At 42.1% G+C, this 22,481-nt stretch overlaps 1 protein-coding gene across 13 annotated transcripts in view; it reads left to right on the top strand.

Moving 5' to 3' along the window:
- BPTF (bromodomain PHD finger transcription factor) overlaps positions 1-22,481 on the top strand; it is a 132,036-nt gene that overhangs the window by 25,594 nt on the left and 83,961 nt on the right. For all 13 annotated transcript variants that reach the window (XM_070390110.1, XM_070390108.1, XM_070390109.1 and 10 more), the window contains exon 2: positions 15,352-16,174. In XM_070390110.1, the coding sequence (XP_070246211.1) occupies positions 15,352-16,174 (823 nt within the window). The remainder of the gene's footprint in view (positions 1-15,351; positions 16,175-22,481) is intronic.

Genomic DNA, 22,481 nt, shown 5'->3' with positions numbered 1-22,481 from the left:
GTCTCACCAGCCATCTGTTTTACACAGGGTGGTGTATTTATGCTACCTTCTCCTTTCGTCCCGCTCTTTTCTTCCCTCACTGTGTCCAGAAGTCCATTCGCTCTATCTGCATCTCCGTTCCTTCCCTGCAGTTAGGCTCATCAATACCACTTTTCTAGGTTCCATGTATATATGTCAGTATACTATGTTTATTTTTCTCTTTCTGACTTACTTCACTCTGTATTAGAGGCTCTAAATTCATCCGCCTCACTGGAACGGACTCAGATTGTTCGTTCTTTGTCATGACCGAGCAGTGTTCCCCTGTCCGTCTGTATCACATCTTCTCTGCCGTTCGCCTGTTGATGCGCATCCAGGTTGCCTCCATGTCCTGCTGTTGGAAGTGTGCTGCTGTGAACACTGGGCGCACGTGTCTTTTCCAGTTATGGTTTTCTCAGGTATATGCCCAGTAGTGGGATTGCTGGCTCATAGTTCCCACCTTTTTTTGATGAGGTTAGTTCTGGTTGGGCCCTGTAGATTGCCTCTGACTGTGCGCTTCACTGTTCCACTTCCTCTTTGTGGACACTTGAATTTATGACCTGCGTTCACCTTTCAGTCTCCTACATCCGTTAAGGTTCAAAAAAGAAGTGTCTTAAAGGCTCTTGCTACTACTCTGTTTCTGTCTGGTTCTCCTTGGAGTTTTTATAGTTGTGCTTTATGTTGTTTGATTGTGTGATGCCAGTTTATTTTGTTTATTAATTCATGCAGCAGCTAACTCAGGAATCTACCACGGGCCAAGCACTGTCATAAGTACTAGGCCTGACAAGTTCAACAAAAATTGTCCTGGCCATTGTGGCAGTTTCAGTCTAGTGGAGGCATATGTTAATTGAATGAAACTCTTAAGAGTTGAAAATGTGATAAAATACTATGAGGGAAAAGATTTGAATGAATGAGGAGCTGGCTGCTTGAAGGAGTGGGAGGGAGTATCCTAGACAGAGAGAACAGCTGTGGGGAGGCAGAAAGCTTTGCGAGGTCCAGGAGGCCAGTGTTACTGAAGCCGAAAGGAAGGGAGGGTGGCTGAGGTTGGAGCAGTCGGCAGGGCCCACCTCACGGAGGGCCTTCTGGGTCTCAGGAAGGAGTTTGGATTGTAATCCAAGTACGGTGGGGACCACTGAAAGGCTGAAAGTTGAGGACTGACACAGTTCAGTCATATTTGCTTTTTATTAAGTTGTTCATGACTTCTATATCTTCATTGTAGACTGCATCCTTTATCATTACAAAATGTTTGTTTAATTTAAGGATTTAAAAATTTTGCTTACTATGAACAAAGCTAGTGGAGGTGATGGAATTCCAGTGGAGCTATTTCAAATCCTGAAAGATGATGCTATAAAAGTGCTGCACTCAATATGTCAGCACATTTGGAAAACTCGGCAGTGGCCACAGGACTGGAAAAGGTCAGTTTTCATTCCAATCCCGAAGAAAGGCAATGCCAAAGAATGCTCAAACTACCGCACAATTGCCCTCATCTCACACGCTTGTAAAGTAATGCTCAAAATTCTCCAAGCCAGGCTTCAGCAATACGTGAACTTCAGATGTTCAGGTGGGTTTTAGAAAAGGCAGAGGAACCAGAGATCAAATTGCCAACATCCGCTGGATCATGGAAAAAGCAATAGAGTTCCAGAAAAACATCTATTTCTGTTTTATTGACTATGCCAAAGCCTTCGACTGTGGATCACAATAAACTGGAAAATTCTGAAAGAGATGGGAATACCAGACCAACTGACCTGCCTCTTGAGAAACCTATATGCAGGTCAGGAAGCAACAGTTAGAGCTGGACATGGAACAACAGACTGGTTCCAAATAGGAAAAGGAGTACGTCAAGGCTGTATATTGTCACCCTGTTTATTTAACTTCTATGCAGAGTACATCATGAGAAAGGCTGGACTGGAAGAAGCACAAGCTGGAATCAAGATTGCTGGGAGAAATATTAATAACCTCAGATATGCAGATGACACCACCCTTATGGCAGAAAGTGAAGAGGAACTAAAAAGCCTCTTGATGAAAGTGAAAGAGGAGAGTGGAAAAGTTGGCTTAAAGCTCAACATTCAGAAAACGAAGATCATGGCATCTGGTTCCATCACTTCATGGGAAATAGATGGGGAAAGAGTGGAAACAGTGTCAGACTTTATATTTTGGGGCTCCAAAATCACTGCAGATGGTGATTGCAGCCACGAAATTAGAAGACTCTTACTCCTTGGAAAGTTATGACCAACCTAGATAGCACATTCAAAAGCAGAGACTTTGCCAACAAAGGTCTGTCTAGTCAAGGTTATGGTTTTTCCAGTAGTCATGTATGGATGTCAGAGTTGGACTGTGAAGAAAGTTGAGCGCCAAAGAATTGATGCTTTTGAACTGTGGTGTTGGAGAAGACTCTCGAGAGTCCCTTGGATTGCAAGGAAATCCAACTAGTCCAGTCTAAAGGAGATCAGTCCTGGGTGTTCTTTGGAAGGAATGATGCTAAAGCTGCAACTCCAGTACTTTGGCTACCTCATGCGAAGAGTTGACTCATTGGAAAAGACTCTGATGGTGGGAGGGATTAGGGGCAGGAGGAGAAGGGGACACCAGAGGATGAGATGGCTGGATGGCATCACTGACTTGATGGACGTGAGTCTAGGTGAACTCCGGGAGTTGGTGATGGACAGGGAGGCCTGGCGTGCTGTGATTCATGGGGTCGCAGAGTCGGACACGACTGAGCGACTGAACTGACCTGAAACTTTTATGAACCCTTTTTGTTTTCATTTTCTACCTGGGACATCCTGTTGAAAATAGCTAGTAGGGGGTTGGTTGGAAATAATGTCTCTGGGGTTATGAAGAGAGGTCTGGGTAGAGAAATGCATTTAGAAGTCATTGATATTTGGGTGGTAATTGAGTCCACTGATAATTAAGGGAAAGCAGGAGAATCTGTTGAGGACTAAACTTTGGGGAATTAAGAGAGATGTGTGGCAGAGGAACACCAGTCAGGGACAGTGAATCGTTTGGCAGAAGGAAGTTTAGAAGGGTGTTGTGGCCAAATATGTCAGATGTTTTCAGAGACAGGCTGGATAAGACAGGTGACACGTTATAGCACTTTCTGTCTCACCTGTCAGTTGGTGTTGAGTTTGCAGTTAATTTAATAACCTTATTTAATCTTAGTCTATATTTAGACTATAACATGATGCTTCCTGTTAGCTTATGTATTGAAAAAAATTAAAACAAATCATTGAAGCAGTTAAAAGTAAGAAACTGTAGAACATGTTTTCTAAACACTACATAATTTCAAATATGCAGAAAAGCTGAAAGAATAGTACAGTGAACACCCAGTATACCTTTCTCTTGAATTCACCAATTTTTTAAAAAACATTTTTGCTATATTTACTTTCTCAGTCTTTAAAATTTTTCTTTTTGCTGAACTGTTTGACAGTAAATTGCAGGCATCATGACATTTCACTTCTAGATTCTGCAGCATACTCAAGACATTTAATTTAACACAGATATAATATTCCATTTCAAATTTTCCTAATTGCCCTTTACTGCTGTTTTGTCTTTTTGTTTATCCAGGATTCATTCAAGGGTCATGTGTTGCTTTTAGCTGACATCTCTTTTGTTCCTTTAATCTAAAGCTGTCCTGTCACTTTTGGAGAGGGAAAGGTTCTTTTGTGACAATGACTTTTTGTTTTTTTTGGCCACGTCGTTCAGCTTGTAGGATCTTAGTTCCCTGACCAGGAATCAAACCCAGCCCCTCAGCAGAGGAAGCATGGAGTCCTAACCACTGGGTCACCGGGGAATCCCCAACAATGACATTTCTTAATTGTCTAGGCCAGTTGTCTTCAGAGCGTCTCACTGTTTGGGTTTATCTGATTGCTTGTTATAGACTCAGTTTAGATGTTTTTGGTGGGAATTCTGTGTAAGTGATGTTGTGTTTTCCTTTGCGCGTCTCAGCAGAAGGCATGTCATCAGTTTGTCCCATTATTGACAATAAGTTTGATCACTTTGTAAAGGTTGAGTCTGCCTTTTAAAGGTTCCTTTCCCTTTGAAAGGAACAGGTAATTTATGAGGTGATACTATGGTGAGAATATCCCATTGCCCATCAGGCTCTCACCCAGTGGTTTTAGCATTCATTCAGGCCTTGCCTGAATCGGTTATTACACTCGTGATTGCATAATGATTTTTTTCTGATTTTTCATTCTTTCATATATTAGCATTTGAAGAGCTGTCCCTTCCTTTCTTTTGAGTGTTACTGTGGACTGATAGATTCTTTTTTAATTCATTGTGAAAACTTAAGAGATTTTTATGTCATAATAGTTTTTGTGCCAGATATTTAAGAAGCAAGATTCTTTGGTAATGTTACTTATAATGTTTCTGAACTGTTCTAGAAACGTTTTATTTGGAGAAGAAACTAAAGAGGTATAATACTATGTAAAATTTTTATTTTTCAAAGGCTAAAAGAGATTAGTAAATGAATTCTTCAACTTTTGTTGAAGCCAGAATTTCACCTTTTCTACTATAGTGAAATTTCTTGACTATACAGAAAGTAGCATATTCAGAAATGGTTGAAGAACCATTGAGTTCAGTGGTAAGTCCCACTCCAGTATCCATGGGCAGAGGAGCCTGGTGGGCTACAGTCCATGGGGTTGCAGAGTCGGACCCAACTGAGCTCATAGTGGTGCTGATTTTCAGGGGCTTCCTTGGTGGCTCAGATGGTAAAGGATCCGCCTACAATGCGGAGACCTGGGTTAGATCCCTGGGTGGGTGAGATCCCCTGGAGAAGAGAATGGCTGCCCACTCCAATATTCTTGTCTGGAGAATCCCATGGACAGAGGAGCCTGGTGGGCTGCTATCCATGGAGTAGCAAAGAGCTGGACACGACTGAACAACTAAGCATTCTATGGAAGTAAACTTCTCAAATATAAGAAACTTTCCTCTGAAAATAATTAGAAAATATTTCAGGCATTCAAATAAGTTTGAAAAATAAGATAATGTACACTCTTTAACACCCTAGCCAGATTTCGTAAATACTGACATTTGCTCCATATTTGTTCCAGTTCTGTCTATTTTAAGAGAATATTAGAGGTTAACATTCTCTCTCCTTTTCCCTTCCTTGCTCCTCCAGAGGTATTTATTTTCCTGAAGTTGGTGTGTTTTATGCTTGTCCTGTATATGTTTATGGACTTCCCTGGTGGCTCAGACGGTAAAGAGTCTGCCTTCAATGCGGGAGACCTGGGTTTGATCCCGGGTTGGGAAGATCCCCTGGAGAAGGAACTCCAGTATTCTTGCCTGGAAAATTCCACGGACAGGGAAGCCTGGCAGTTTACAGTCCATGGCGTTGCGAACAGTCGGACACGACTGAGCAACTTCCACTTCCACTTACGTATGTTTATATGCCATTATTGTTTTATGTTTAAAATTTTTACGTAGATGGTCTTTGGGTGTTTAATTAACTTGCTTGTTTCACTTTTTAAAAAGTATTCATTGTTCGTGTTGATACACCTAGTTCATTTGTTTTTAAATACTATGTAGTATTCCATTATATTTATCCATTTCCTCCTGATGAACATTTAGGTTATTTCCAGTTTTGGGGGTGCTTCTTTAGAGCGCGTATCGTGTACTCTTATCAATTCTTAAATCTATATGTAGGTGTATATTTTTATATGGGTTTCTTTATCTGAGGCTTACATCTTTATTTCAGTTTTGATAGACTCCTTATTTTGCTGGAATTTCACAGAGAATGCTGTTAGTATTTTGCAGTTGTTTTAAAGGGAGGGACTACTGAAATGTGTTTTAGCCTTGTGTTGTTAACCCAGTGGGGTAGGGTTGTGGAGTAGTCCCTAGATACATTTCCAGACCAGGGTTCTCCAAAGAACTTTCTGTGGTGATGGAAATGTTCTGTATATGTACTGTCCAGTCTGGTAAGCCACTAACCATACATGGCTATTAAGCACTTGAAATGATGCCTTTTGTTAAAATTTTTGCTTTAGATGTCCCAACTTTCTAACTCTGTCATTGATCTCCTTTAGCTGCTATTTCTGCCACCTGCACAAAGGACTCTTGTTATTTCTCTTGCCTTTTACCTGAGAGGTTGACTCCAGTGGTTTTTTAACAATAGGGGAGAAAGTCTAATGCAGTAAAGAGCATAAGCTTAAGAGACCGGTGGACTTCTCCTTTACTGTAACTCTTAGTGGCACAGACTGTTACCTTGGACCAGTCATTCAGCCTTTCTACATGCATCTTTAAAAGGAGATGATAATAATAATATCTAGTTCATGGAGTTGATGTGGAGATAATGCATTTAAATGTGTTTATTAGCACAATTCCTCTCTCTGGCGTATAGGAAGCCCTTGTGAAAGCTAGCTGCTCCTATTTTTCCTGTTATTACTAAAATGGGAGATTAGGGAATGGAGACAAAGGAGATTCACCGGAAGAGCACAAACTTGTGAGTAATAATCTTAAAGCTAGATTGAGACACTATTCCAGATCAAAGGGAGATATCTTTGTTACTTTGGACAAATTAGTTTCATAATTTTAAAAAAAGTGTGTGTTAGTTGCTCAGTGGCGTCTAACTCTTTGCAACCCCATGGACAGTAACCTGCCAAGCTCTTCTGTTGATGGAGTCCTCCAGGCACAAATACTGGAGTGATTAGCCATTACCTTCTCCAGGGGATCTTACTGACCCAGAGATCGAACCTGGGTCTCCTGCATTGCAGGCAAGATTCTTTACTGCCTGAGCCACCAGGGGAGCCCAATTTTAAGAAGATGACTAGTAAATAGATTGTTGTTCAGTTGCTAAGTCGTGTCTGACTCTTTGCGACCTCATGGACTATAGCCCACCAGGCTCCTCTGTCCATGGGATTTCCCACGCAAGAATACTGGAGTGAGTTGCAATTTCCTTCTCCAGGGAATTTTCCTGACCCAGGGACTGAACTCCAGTCTCCTGTATTGGCAGGTGACTTCTTTACCACTGAGCCACCTGGGAAGCCCGGTAAACATATTACAGATGATTTATTTTGTTGTGCCATTCATGGTTTATGTGTAACATTAGATTAAAGAATGAGACTTGATTAGATACTGAATATTAACTTCTGTTGGAAACAAACTTCACTTACCCAGTACACCAATACTGAGTGTACATCTTTCTTCCCTCAGATAGCAGTTAGAAATAGGGAGACAACATTAACATTTTTTTCCATAGAAGCACATATATATAGAGTTACGGGGTTGAAAAGTCTGAAAATATTGTAAATATCCTTCTTAGTATTAATACAGTAAAAATGTGTAAGCCAAACTGAAACATCTGCAGTGGCATCTGGATTTTAATCTTGGCCTGACTGTACCCCTGAATCTCTGCCCTTTGTAGGTAGTTTTGCTTTTGGGTATCATTTGTTGAACACTTTTTTACAGTAAAACATGGTCTGTGCTCTCAAGAAGTTAACACATGAGCTGAGGACCCGTGAGTAATTGCCTGTAGTATAAACGTGCTCATGCTATAACAGAGAGCTGTACAAAGTGTCAGAGAAGCACCGGGCCCAGAGGCCCAGAAGACGGAAAGGTAACATATGATCAGGGCCTTGAAAAAGGTCTAGGATTTCTCCCAGCTTCAGCAAATGAAGGCAATATCTATTTAAAATGTATAGACAAGTTTTTAAATGAAAACAATGGGAAATTAACAAATACAGATTGTGCCAACAGTGTATATTTAAAAAACCCAGGCGTGTAGAAAAGGACCCCAAGCAACAGTTAACACTTAAGTGTTATTGACCAGTTCTTCCAGAGAGCTCAGAGAAGAGGTGTCCCCAACCCTATCAAGTAAACTTCTATTATGGAATTCAGAGGAGTGGAAAGTGTTGCCTCAGCAACTGCCAGGTTATTTAAATAGTGTACATAAAAACATAATTCTTCTTAAGGTAATAATCTGTCACATGGGCCAGAATCCTTGTTGTTCAGTCAAGAAACTCTCTCCCTTAAGCCAGTCTGTGTTGGAAATACATTGACAGATTCCTGGTCTTTGGTTCCCCTCCCCACTCCACCCCCACTCCCCATGCAGACCACTTTCCATCCTTAGCATTTTCTCTTTGTGGTCTTATTAATGTCTTTGATTAGGCTTCAGTTTCCTTTCACACCAGTCCTCTTCTAATCGTGCCTTGGGGCGGCCTCTTAGCTTTCTTGCCTTGAGTTTCCACAAAAGCTCTACTTTTTGCTTGGTAGGGGGAATATCCAATTTCAGTAAAGCCCTAATTTTCAAACTTTACTGCACATGGGAATTATCTGGGGAGAAAGATTAAAAATACAGATTACTGAGCTTCACCCGGGGTTCTGTAAATTTGAGTTGCATTTTGATACTCTACTCTTAACAGTTTCGGTTCAGTTTAACAGTTTCGGTTCAGTTCAGTTCATTCACTCAGTCGTGTGCAACTCTTTGCGACCCCATGGCTGGCAGCACACCAGGCTTCCCTGTCTATCACCAACTCCCAGAGTTTGCTCAAACTCTTGTCTGTCAATTCGGTGATGCCATCCAACCTTCCCATCTTCTGTCATTCCCTTCTCCTGCCTTCAGTCTTTCCCAGCATCAGGGTCTTTTCCAATGAGTCAGTTCTTTCGTCAGGGGGCCAAAGTATTGGAACTTTAGCATCAGTCCTTACGATGAATATTCAGGACTGATTTCCTTTAGGATTGACTGGTTTGATCTCCTTGCAGTCCAAGGGACTCTGAAGAGTCTTCTCCAACACCGCAGTTCAAAAGCATCAGTTCTTCGGCACTCCGCTTTCTATATGGTCCAACACTCACATCTGTACATGACTACTGGAAAAACCATAAGTCACCTTCGCAAAGAGTCGGACGTGACTGAGCGACTTGACCTTCACCTTCACCTCACTGGAAAAACCATAGCTTTGACTAGAAGGACTTTGTTGTTAAAGTAACATCTCGGCTTTTAAATATGCTGTCTAGGTTTGTCATAGCTTTTCTTCCAAGGAGCAAGTGTCTTTTAATTTCGTGGCCGCAGTCACCCTCTGCAGTGATTTTGGAGTCCCCCAAAATAAATTCTGTCACTGTTTCCACTGTTTCCCCATCTATTTGCCATGAAGTGATGGGACTGGATGCCATGATCTTAGTTTTTTGAATGTTTAGTTTTAAGCCAGCTTTTTCACTCTCCTCTTTCATTTTCATCAAGAGGCTCTTTAGTTCCTCTTCGCTTTGTGCCACAAGGATGGGGTCATCTGCATATCTGAGGTTATTGGTATTTCTCCCAGCAATCTTGATTCCAGCTTGTGCTTCATCCAGCCTAGCATTTTGCATGATGTACTCTGCATAGAAGTTAAGTAAGCAAGGTGACGATATACAGCCTTGACGTACTCTTATCCCAGTTTGGAACCAGTCCGTTGTTCCATGTCTGGTTCTAACTGTTGCTTCCTGACTTGCATACAGATTTCTCAGGAACCAGGTAAGGTGGTCTGGTATTCCCATCTCTTGAAGAATTTTCCGCAGTTTGTTGTGGTCCACACAGTCAAAGGCTTTGGCATAGTCAATGAAACAGAAGTAGATGTTTTTCTGGAACTCTCTTGCTTTTTCAGTGATCCAGTGGATGTTGGCAATTTGATCTCTGGTTTGTCTGCCTTTTCTAAATCCAGCTTGAATATCTGGAAGTTCTCGCTCAGTTCACTCAGTACTATTGAAACCTAGCTTGGAGAATTTTGAGCATTACTTTGCTAGCGTGTGAGATGAGTGCAATTGTGCAATAGTTTGAATATTCTTTGACATTGCCTTTCTTTGGGATTGGAATGAAAATTGACCTTTTCCAGTCCTGTGGCCACTGCTGAGTTTTCTGAATTTGCTGGCATACTGAGTGCAGCACTTTCACAGCATCATCTTTTAGAATTTGAAATAGCTCAACTGGAATTCCATCACCTCTTCTAGTTTCATTTGAAGTCATGCTTCCTAAGGCCCACTTGATTTCGCACTCCAGGATGTCTGGCTCTAGGTGAGTGATCACACCATCATGGTTGTCTGGGTCTTTAAGATCTTTTTTGTATAGTTCTCCTGTGCTTTCTTTAACAGTGTACCATGTGATTTTGCTGTACTTCTAGTTTTAGGATGGATAGTTTCAAGGCAGCGTCTCAAACTTTATATTTTGGCCACTCTGGACAGCATGCTGTGCTGTGCTCAGTTGTGTCCAAGTCTTTGTGGCCATGGACTGTAGGCTGCCAGGTCCTCTATCCATGGGATTTCCCAGGCAAGAATACTGGAGTTGGTTACCATTTCCTCCTCCAGGAGATCTTCCTGACCTAGGGATCGAATCCACATCTCCTGCGTCTCCTGTCTTGGCAGGTGGATTCTTTACCACTGAGCCACTAGGGAAGCCCCTGTGAGGCAGGCAGGATCCAACTAGGGATGGAACCAGTGCCCCCCTCCGTGGAAGTGCAGAGTCCTAACCACTGGATGTCAGGAAATTCCTGAGAAGTGTTTTTCAGATTGTGGGCTGCATGCAGCATGTTTTAAAAGCAGAAAAAGAATGGAATAGAAGGTATTAAAATGGGATGGAAGAGAAGATATTAGTCTAAGTGAAAGTGAAAGAAAGTGAAAGTCACTCAGTCGTGTCCGACTCTTTGTGACCCCATGGACTGTATAGTCCATGGAATTCTCCAGGCCAGAATGTTGGAGTGGGTAGCTGTTCCCTTCTCCAGGGGATCTTCCCAACCCAGGGATTGAACCCAGGTCTCCCACATTTCAAGTGGTTTCTTTACCAGTTGAGCCACAAGGGAAGCCCAAGAATACTGGAGTGGGTAGCCTATCCCTTCTCCAGTGGATCTTCCTGAGCCAGGAATCAAACCAGGGTCTCCTGCATTGCAGGTGGATCTTTTACCATCTGAGCTATGAGGAAAGCTAAGGAGTAGTGCTTAAAAGACTTTACTTTGGGGCTATATACTAGATTGAGATATAAAATGTATTCTTACTTTGGGTCATGGACAAAAAGTTTGCAGACTGCCCTCTCAAGGTTATGTGTATAGCCTTAACCTGACTCGTACTGACTTGCTCCCCAAAGTGGTGGTGCCACTTTAGGGTCCCGAAGATGATATATCAATGTTTCTGTTGTTATCTGTTCTTCTCAAAAGTTTGTTTGGATGGACTTTAAGATTTTTGTCTGTTGATGAGTATGAAACAGTATCTCATTGTGGTTTTACTCTGCCTTTTCCGGATAGCTAGTGAGGTTGACGTTAATCACTTTTTTCTTTAATACAGGAAAATTAATATAATTTATCTGCTAGATATTATATCAGTGTTGCAATGGTAATGAGGATAATCTTCAGTGGTATATTATAAATACATTTCCCTGAAGAGTGGAAATGACTTGACTTGCTAATACTAGTGATTGACAGTTGAGGGGCGTAAGTGGTTTAATTTTACCAGTTTTCTCTTTATACACTATGTTCTATGCTTAAACCTGAATCTTTGAATTTGGCATAATGACCTTATATTTGTATTCATACAAGACCATCAGTAGCCATTATTATTAGCATCATTTTATTGATTTGAATATTAATATTTTTATGTATTTGCATCGATAACCTGCCCAGTATTTTTCTTAAAATATTATAGTAAAAATGTATGCATATGATGTTGAAGACTCTAAAAGGATAAAAAAAACTGGCCTTTCTTCCTTCCTTTCCTCCATTTCTCCTCCCCAGGAGCAACTATGAAAAAGAGCCTTATATGACCTCTTAGATGGATATACTATATTGCTCTTCCCTCCCTTTTTTTGTTTGTTTCTAATTTCTTTTCTCAAATGACATTCTCTCATCATTTTGTAGCTGGCTTTTTCTTCTACTTAATAACATATCTTCAAGATTTTTTATTTCAACCCATATGAATATTACCTTATTCTTTTCAACTGCTATATTGGATGCTATTATCTACATGCATTGTAATTTATGATTTAAGTATTGATGTATATTTAGGTTAAACGAAAAAACCCACAAAATACACACAAACTGTTGCGTTAAGTATTTTGTAATTATTTAAGTGCATGTGTCTGTTTATCTGTAGAATAACTTCTAGGAGGTGGAATTGCTGGGTCAAAGGGCTATGCCTTCAGATAGATTTTTGCCAAATTGCCTTCTTAACAATTGAACTTATTTAAACTCTCCCAATAATACTTCAGAATGAACTGACCAGTATTTAATGTTAACTTTGAAAAGTGCTCACATTGTTCAGTATGTATATAGTAGTAGTTTGAATAGACCCTGTTTTGTGGTTTCCAGCTAGATACTGGAGTGTAGAATTTGTGAGCCTTTTTTTGCCTTTCTCCTCTTACCTCTAAACCTAATAGAAAGCAGACATACTTTAGCTTAAGATAAAGCTAAATGAACTGTTAAATCAGAATACAGTGGTTATCCAAAATCTTGTAGAATCTGTGAAAGCTGATCCTTCAAAATTAGATGTTGGACAGTGTTTCTGTTACTGTCTAATTTACTACAGAAGAGTACTATCAACAGTCTTTTTTAGGAAAAAACATTAACTGCTCTCATTGATAGTCTTTAAATAGCAATTTTCTGAGTTTCTCATTATAAAAGATTGATATACTGTGTTAAATACTGTTTTAATCAGTTGCCTTTTCTTTTGCAAGTGACAGAAAACCAACATGTTCACTTTAAGCAAGCGACTTGCTTCAAGTCACACTTGGTTTGTGTGACTGGGAAGTTTGAGTGACAGCTTCTGCCGGTACTTTTCTCCCACTCCTGCTTCTTTTTTCTTGTCTTTGTTCCCTTCTTCCACAAGGGAGGTAAAGGTGGGTTGGCCCCAGACCACCTCTGGCCACCATCTTGGAAAGAACGAGCTTCAGAGCACTTCTCACTCAGCATCTGAATATAAAACCTCAGGCAGGACTCTAGCTGGCCCGCAGTGCCAACGACCGGGAGAAGGAATACTGTGTGTGGGGACCCCATCAGAATCAGGTGGTGTAGGGGGGAGGTAAGTCTCTAAAGAGAGTGATGCTGGCAAATGCTGCCAGTAAAAGAAGCATGCCAAATCTTTCTTAGGTCTAAGAGGTGGGTGTTCAGCTGCAGAGGTGGAATAGATACCATGAACAGGTAAATTATAAGGTAACAAATGGCTCAGAGAGGCGACAAGAATTCAGAAGAGTTTGGGGGAATTAGTCTTTTGCAGGAAATGGTACCAGAGTCAGATGTTACGGTGGCCATGTTATATTCCACACCACTTGATTTCTTGCTTCATAAGGTCACTTTTATCCATCTTTTTCTTTGTTCTCACAGCCAGACTCTGAATCCAGGTCTTTATTTTCTTGGTAGTTGCAGATGCCCTGTCTCTGATCTGTTCCCCTTGTCCTTTTCATTGTACACACTGAAACCAGAGAAGACTTTCTAGAACACTCTTCTCATGTCCCTGCCCTGCTCAGAAAGCCTGTAACAACCTTCATTACTGCCTGAATAAAGTGCTGTGCAAATGCCTACACCTAACATTTAAGGATCCCTGTGTTCTGGTCCTCGAACTACTTTTGCAACCTTTGCTTCTGCAATCCTTTGCTTGGACTCTGTTTGACAGCATTTTGCATAAACAGCCGAGAGGAACACAGGCACTATCTCTATAAGCAGGTTTGACTTGTATTTCTTCTCTTGGATTTGAGGGATTCCTCTAGGCTCAGTCTTCGCTGTAATCCCTTTCAGCTTTCTCTTATTTATACTTATGCAGCTGAGACCCAAATAATTTCCAGAAGACAGTGAAATGGACTGGATTACCATCATGATGCTTATCACTAATATGATGATTCCGTGATTTAGTTGAATCTGTGAAAATTGCATCTTTGTAGTAGATGAAAATTTGCTGAGATGAAGGAGGTTTCTTTACTTACTACGTAGGGTGGGTGCTCAGTCACTAAAAGTTGTGTCTAACTCTTTGCAGTTGTGTCTAACTCTGTAGCCTGTCAGGCTCCTCCGTCCATGGGATTTCCCAGGCAAGAATACTGGAGCGGGTTGCCATTTCCTCCTCTAGGGGATCTTCCCGACCCAGGGATCGAACCTGCATCTTCTACTTGGCAGGTGGATTCTTTACCACTGAGCCACCAGGGAAACCCCTTACTATGTAGGCTCACCTGTGAAGTCTGGCCTAGGGTGATCCCTTGACCCTTTTTCTACAGAAAGTAATGGATATAGTCTTATTTGGAAAATCTTTCCAGTGAATGAATATGGGGAGTAGTGCCTTGTATAAAAGCTCTTGGCCTTTTATATCCTTTAGTATACTTTCTTCTCCTGGTGTCCTGTACCCTTTTAGTTTGTACCTAATGAGAGTTAGCTGGACCTGAGGAGAGCTTAGGAATGGGGAACAGAAGAGGCAATCAAGAGGTGACCAGCAACCCAAAGCCATGGTTACCATAAAGCTTAATTGTGAAAAATGAATTCAGTGTTAACTGATCTTGATAAAATTAATCCTTATATTTAAAAATACATTTCTTGTTCTGTAAACATCATTGGAGAGTGTAATAATAATAATGCAGGCATAGCATTTTAAGAGAAACTTGTTTCTTCCCACAAATTTTCTTATTAAAATACTTCATAGACTTTTTCAGAGGATTGACTAAATATGCATGCTTGTTATAAACTAAGCTCTCAAATGATATATATTGGTATATTTATTTACATCCATGGGTATTCCTAGGCTGGACATCGCAGCTCATCAGTTGGCAAACAGGCACCTGCTGTTGATGAATTTATGCTGACAAATTAGAGCCTGTTGTCTGTTTCTTAAGAGAACCCCCGACCTCATTTTCTCCCAGTATTGGAACTTTGCTTGCCTTCTCTCTTCCTTCTTCCTTTCTGTCTCAGCCCTAACCTTGAGCGTCACCGTGGCACTCAGGAAGAACTTCTGGCCAAGGAAAGGGCTGCGGCACCAGTGGCCTTCCTGTCTGGTTGCTGAGAGCCGTTTCTTAGTGCAGCGGGGCACCGTGCTGCGCCTGTTCTCTTGGAGATATCTTTTTTTCACTTATATTCTCGTCAGGTCTTTCACAAATACACTGTTAACTTTTTTTTTATTGTGGTTACCTGTAAACCAGTTATCCCCTCTAGGTAATTGAGAACTGAATATAATTGCAATATGTTTTTGTACTTCTAGTTTGGGATATAATGGGAAAACTTTGCATTTAGATTTTCTACAGACTTAAAGATCAGAGCTAAATCATTGCATCTTGGTGTTCTTTGAACTTGACAGTTATTAGAAAAATAGAAGTATGACATGTCTCTTTTCGGAGATATACATCCAAACAGGAAAAACGGGAAAACCCGTAGTTTGTGGAGGTTGAGGTGTTGATTTGTAACTATACCATTTCTTTCTTTACAGGTAGGCGAAAACCAAGAGTACATCGGCCTCGCTCTCCAATATTGGAAGAAAAAGACATCCCGCCCCTTGAATTTCCCAAGTCCTCTGAGGATTTAATGGTGCCTAACGAGCATATAATGAATGTTATTGCCATTTATGAGGTACTGCGGAACTTTGGCACGGTTCTAAGGTTATCTCCTTTTCGCTTCGAGGACTTCTGTGCGGCTCTGGTGAGTCAAGAGCAGTGCACACTTATGGCAGAGATGCACGTTGTGCTTTTGAAAGCAGTCTTGCGTGAAGAAGACACTTCCAATACTACCTTTGGACCCGCCGATCTGAAAGACAGCGTGAATTCCACGCTGTATTTCATTGATGGCATGACGTGGCCAGAGGTGCTGCGGGTGTACTGTGAGAGTGACAAGGAGTACCATCACGTTCTTCCTTACCAAGAAGCGGAGGACTACCCTTACGGACCAGTGGAGAACAAAATCAAAGTTCTGCAGTTCCTAGTGGATCAGTTTCTCACCACAAACATCGCCCGTGAGGAGCTGATGTCTGAAGGGGTGATCCAGTATGACGACCACTGTCGGGTCTGTCACAAACTCGGGGATTTGCTTTGCTGCGAGACCTGCTCGGCAGTGTACCATTTGGAATGCGTGAAGCCGCCGCTCGAGGAGGTGCCGGAGGATGAGTGGCAGTGTGAAGTCTGTGTAGCACATAAGGTGCCTGGTGTGACTGACTGCGTTGCTGAAATCCAAAAAAACAAACCCTATATTCGACACGAACCTATCGGATATGACAGAAGTCGGAGGAAATACTGGTTCTTAAACCGGAGACTCATAATGTGAGTAAATCTGGTCTTAGATTTTTTTGTGTGTGTATTTAAAATTAAGCCAGCTTCCTTCATGATTGATGTAGCAGAGCTGTGCTGCCGATGTGATATAAAGTTTTGTGATTTAATACGGAGTTGTATGCGTGCGTGCTAAGTCGCTTCAATATTGTCCGACGTTTTGCAACCCAGTGGACTGTATGTAGCCTGCCAGGATCCTCTGTCCATGGGATTCTCCAGGCAAGAATACTGGAGTGGATTGCCATGTCCTTCTCCAGGGGATCTTCTCCACCCAGGGATCAAACCTGTGTGTCCTACGTCTCCTGTATTGGCAGGTTGATTCTTTACCACTAGCACCATCTGGGAAGCCCAGTGAGTTGTATAGTTTAATAACTGCTAACTTGAAGGAATATGTGCATTAAAACAAGTTTTTACAATTGTAAGGACAGAAGGGTAGATGAGAAAAAGCAAAGTACACACCATTGTATTCAATACCTAGGATGGAAAAATTAATTACTTAAAATTACTTAAAGACATTAATTACTAAATGGAAGACCACATGCCACTGTGGGCCCTTCGCCCATTAGATTCCCTGCGCCGCCCCCCGGGATAGGCTCCATCCTCACTTTAGCGTTAGGATTTTCTTGCTTCTCTTTTTAGTTTTGCTGTATCTGTACGTGAAATGGAGCAGCAAGAACAAACCGGCTGTCTCAGGAAAGATCGGTGCGGTCACACTGATTGCAACCTCCCGGAAGATAAACCCAGCAAACTCATGGTCATAGTCTTGGCTTGTGCTTTCCCGAGGGTTTTCAAGAGATTGCTTCCAGGCAGGGCGGGGGGAAGAGTGGGGGAAAGTCTGGGGAAGCAGAGGGTTGAGCTCAGTGGGGGTGATGGACAGGTTTGCAGTGTGGACTTGGTTTTGGACAGCCTGTAGAGGTATGGTCAGAGAGAGCAGGCTGCTTTGTAGTTTCAGCTTCTAAAGTTTTCAGAGCCTTCTTCAAGCTCTCAGAACTAGGTCAAAGCAGAAAATTTGTCGTGGGATGAAATGAAAGAGAGGAGAGGAGAGAGGAAACTTCATCAGCATAAGGCCAGACCGGGCCAGGTAGAGAGGAGGAGCTTAGCCAGGCCCACCCTTAGTTTTTAAAAGTGAGCGAATTTCAGAGTTTTGTGCCATTGTCGTCTTGCAGTGTTGCTGCTGAGAAATCTGAACCCATTCATTGATTCTTTGTGTCTAACCAGTTTGGAGTTACCTGGAAGCTTAATGACCCTCCCCTTTGCCTTGGTGTCTCCTGCAGCTGCAGAGTGACGCGGCCTCACGTGGGTCTGTTCTGTCCATTGTGTGTGGTGGGCACTTTCAGGCTGACGGTGGAGTCAGTTCCGAGAGCTTCCCTTGAGGACTTCCTCCTCTCCTATTCCCTGTTTCATTTTTCTTGAACTGTTGTTTTAGTGAATGTTGGACTTCCTGTTTTGGCCTTCTGATTTTATCTTTTCTCTCCAGTTTTCCTCTGTGTCTTCTTTGCAGTGTGTGGGTGTGTGTGTGCACGCATGCGTGTTGCTCAGTGTGTGTATGTGTTGCTCAGTTTTTCTGGAAGATTTTTCTGAAGATTGGTCTTCAAGCCCTAGTACTTATTTTTCCTTTCCTATCATATTTTTATTTTTTAAGAGCTCTTTTGTTCTTAAAATCATCCTCGTTTTTTAAAAATAACATGAAATCCTGGTCTTTTATTTTCTGGAAATAAAAATTTCTCTTACTTTTGAAGATATTTTTGATCGTTCTTCATATATTTTTCCCCTCTGTGCGTGGTCTCTGTTTCTTCTAGTCTGCTTCTCCCTGCTGTTTGTTTCTTCCATCCTTAGATGTCTGTTAATCTTTAGTTTTTGCTCTTGATTGATTAACATTGTAGGATTCTACAGCTGATTGGAAGTTCTGAGCAAGTGGGTAGGCTGTGTCAATTTTGAGCTTAACCTTTAGGTGATTTTTCTTCATCTTTGCTCTTGGTGATCCCCAGTGTCACTCACTATCTTTAGCCCTCCTCTTGAGCTTGTCAGGTGGTCCAGAGAGGCCTTTTTGCGTGTCCTGCGTGGAGTGAAGCATGAGGGTCTGGCTGGCTGGGTGGAGACGTGGGCTGCATTTACCATGCACGGCACAGCTTGTCAGGTGGTCCAGAGAGGCCTTTTGCGTGTCCTGCGTGGAGTGGAGCGTGAGGGTCTGGCTGGCTGGGTGGAGACATGGGCTGCATTTACCATGCACGGCACATTTACTGTGTGCTTTGCTCTTTGTTCAGCTGCTCAGTTGTGTCTGATTCTTTGCGACCACGTGGACTGCAGCACGCCAGGCGTCCCTGTCCTTCACTATCTCCTGGAGTTTGCTCAGACTCATATCCATTAAGTTGATGATGCCATCCAATCATCATCCTCTGTTGCCCCCTTTTCCTCCTGCCCTTAATCATTCCCAGCATCAGGGTCTTTTTCCAGTGAGTTGGCTCTTTGCATCAGGTGGCCAAAGTATTGGAGCTTTAGCATCAGTCCTTCCAATGAATATTCCGGGTTGATTTCCTTTAGTATTGACTGGTTGGATCTCCTTGCAGCCCAAGGGACTCTCAAGGGACTCCCAAGGGACTTCTCCATACCGTGTGCACAGCCACTCGGTTCCTTGGTTTTCTGTACGGTACCTTTGTTCCCGGTGTCCCCCGGTCCGGAGAACCTCAGTTTTACCTCCTGTAGTAATTAAGCCTTTAGTGGCTTAAAGTGGGTAGGTAAGTGGTCTCTAGATCTGCTCCTGAAGCAGCTGTCAAGCCCTTCTCTGTTGTCGATACTCCCTCCGCATTTCAGTGTCTTCTGAGGATTGTGATTGCTGGGTCTCAGCTCCACCCTTTATATTTCAGGTTGCACTTTCTTGGCTCTGTTAAAGGCAGTTATCACTTGTCCATTTGCTTTCCTGCTTCCAGTTTTTGTTATTTTTATTTTCTCTAATCTTTTGTTTTAAAAATTTTTTTTGGAGTATAGTTGATTAACAATTTCATGTTAGTTTCAGGTGTACCACAAAGTGAATCAGTTACACGCATACAGATACCTGCTTTTTTAAAAGTTCTTTTCCCATATGTGCCATTACAGAGTATTGAGTAGAGTTCCCTTTGCTCTACTGCGGGTCCTTATTAGTTAGCTGCTGTGTGTATAGCAGTGTACATGTGTCAGTCCCAGTCTCCAGGTTACCCCCCTCACTGTTGCTCACTGGTAACCACGCATTTGTTTTCTCCATCTGTAGTGCTGTTTCTGTTTCATAGACCAGCTCATTTGTACCCTTTATTTAGATTCCATATGTAAGCGATATCATATGGTGTTTGTTGTTCTCTGACTTACTTCACTTAGCTTAAGAGTCTCTGGTTCCACCCATGTTGCTGCAAAATGGCATATTTCGTTCTTTTTAGAAAAATATGTATTTATTTGGTTGTGTCAGGTCTTAGTTGCAGCAGTTGGGATCTTCATTACATCACGTGGGATTTTTTGTTGTGGCCCATAGGCTCAGTAGCTCTGAGGCATGTGGGATTTTAGTTCTCTGACCAGGGATCAAACCCACGTCCTCTGCATTGCAAGAGAGATTCTTAACCACTGGACTACCAGGGACGTCCTTACTTCATTTTTTTTTTTAATGGCTGAGTAATATTCCATTGTATGTATGTGCCTCATCTTCTTTATCCATTCTTCTGTGAATGGGCATCTAGATTACTTCTTTTGTCCTGGCAGTTCAGTGCTGCGGTGAACACGAGGGTGCATGTATCTTTTTGAATTATGATTATCTAGTTTCTTTATTCTTTTATGTTTAGATCTTTTTTTAAAAATGCAGACACACTTTATAATTTTATTTATTTATTTGGCTGTGCTGGGTCTTCGTTGGTGCACGGGCTTTTCTCTAGTTGCAGCAAGCAGGGGTTGCTCTCTAGTTGCCGTGTGCGGGCTTCTCATTGCGGTGGCTTCTTTTGTTGTGGGTGCACGGGCTTCAGTAGCTGCTGTTCCCAGGCTCTAGATCACAGGCTCAATCATTGTGGCCCATGCATTTAGTTACTTTGAGGCATGTAAGATCCTCCAGGACCAGGGATCAAACCTGTGTCTCCTACACTAGCAAGCCAGTTCTTTACACTGAGCCACCAGGGAAGTACTCTAAGTGTACATCTTTAAAAATATTTCTTTAGCAGTTTTAAGAGGGTTTCAAGGGCCTTCCCTGGCGGCTCAGATGGTAAGAATCTGCCTGCAACACAGGAGACCTGGGTTCAGTCCCTGGGTTGGGAAGATCCCCTGGAGGACGGCATGGCAACCCGCTCCAGCGTTCTTGCCTGGAGAATCCCGTGGACTAAGGTGCCTGGTGGGCCACAGTCCATGGGGTCACAAAGAGACACGGCTGAGCGGCTCAGCACAGCACCCAGCAAGAGGGTTTCAAGGGACAGGGAATGAGACCTGCGGATTCAGTCTGTTCCTTAATCCAGACACTGATGTGAGACACAGTGTATTATGTTTTTAAATGTTATCTTGTGTTTTTTGGGTCTATCAGTTATATTAAATTTTTACATAATTTTCTTTTTTTGCCCCTGTACCTCCCACATATCTGGTTGTGGTGTTTATTGTTCCATCTTTCTCACATTATGCTATGGAAATGGTAGCATGGAAGCTCGTGTCAGCGAGGTCATTACACATGGAGAGGTAACTGTAACCACATTCTGGTGTGAGGTTTAATGCGGTCTTTCGCTCTAAATGGAGAGTCAGTGACTGCCTTTCAGGGAGCCTGGTGCTTGTACCCTCTAGACAGCACGCGGCACAGCAGTTAACGGGCCCCATTCCCCCAGTCTCCTGTGCCTTCCCATAGGGCTCAGGGTCCTCAGGATTGCTGTGAACAAGTCAGGAAGTAAGTAAGGGGTGCTTATCCTGTGCTCCTCTTCTCCCGTTGCTCTGTTGTCTTCCCCGTCCTGCCCTTGTTGTTTGTTTCCATCCCTCCACGTGACATGTGGGATTTTAGTTTTCTGACCCAGGGGGAGCCCTTGCGCCTTACAGCAGAAGCTCGGAATCCTAACCATTGGACCAGCAGGGGATTCCCTGGGATGGTTATTAATTTATGTATTATAAAATTCTGTTGTTATAGCTGTACAATTCAATAATTTTAGTAAATTAACACTGAAAGCCACACATCCCAGGAAACATTTCCTTCTGAGACAAATCCACATGGTTGGTCATTCTACATTTCAGTCATCCTGAATGAAAGTTTTCTCATATCTGTCTACAGTTAATCTCACGCCCATCCTCAGCCTTAGAAAATCACTCCTCTGCTGTTTGTATAAATTTGCCTTTTCTAAACATTTCATATAAAAAATATATAATGATGTTTTTCTTCTCAGTTCTTCCACTTAGAATAATGTGTGCGTTCAGTTTTCTAATAAGCATTTACAAATATATTTTTAAAATTAATCCTCACAACAATCCAGTAATGTAGGTACTGTTCTTGTCTGCATTTCATAGATGAAAAACTAAAACTCAAGAGAAGTTAAATAAGTTGCTCTTGGACTTGCCCGAAACTCTGTGGCTATTAGGAAGTATGACCTTAAAAAAAAACTTTTTTTTTTTCCCCAGGACCTATTTTTAAGACTCTTCTTCTTTCTTGTTTCTTTTTTTTTTTTGGCCACACCATGTGGTTTGCAGGATCTTAATTCCCTGACCAGGGATTGAACCGGGCTATGGCAGTGAGAGTCCTAAGCACTGGACCGCCAGGGAGGTCCCAAGAATATTTTCAGTAACTAACTCTATACTGTAGCCTAGTTTCTAAGCCTCATCTTGAGAAGTCTGCAACTTGTGTTGTTTTAGTTGTTAAAAGCGGTGCTTAAAGAAAAATACTGTAATGGTTTTGGCTCTGTTGAGACTGGATTTTTCTGAGATCTTATAAATTTGAAACAAAGGCATTTTTAGAAAATATGACGTTAAGTGGTGTTACAAAAAAGTTGTTTCTTGATAAATCAACATCTGTATGTAAAGTGAAGTGAAGTGAAGTTGCTCAGTCGTGTCGGACTCTTTGCGGCCCCGTGGACTGTCGCCCACCAGGCTCCTCTGTCTATGGGATTCTCCAGACGAGAATACTGGAGTGGGTTGCCATTTCCTTCTCCAGGGGATCTTCCCAACCCAGGGATCAAACCCGGGTCTCTTACATTGCAGGCAGACGCTTTATCCTCTGAGCCACCAGCAACACTCAGACAAGGAGAAGAGAAGACTCATTGAATGTGGTTAAATAAAGTGCAAACCTTTGAAATTACAGGAGTCGAAGGACTCAAGAAGGTTTCTGTGG

This window comes from Bos mutus, chromosome 19 (genome assembly GCF_027580195.1).
Source record: "Bos mutus isolate GX-2022 chromosome 19, NWIPB_WYAK_1.1, whole genome shotgun sequence".
Classification (NCBI taxonomy): Eukaryota; Metazoa; Chordata; class Mammalia; order Artiodactyla; family Bovidae; genus Bos; species Bos mutus.
The sequence above is the reverse complement of the archived record's forward strand: the minus strand, read 5'-3'. Positions and strand labels throughout refer to the sequence as shown.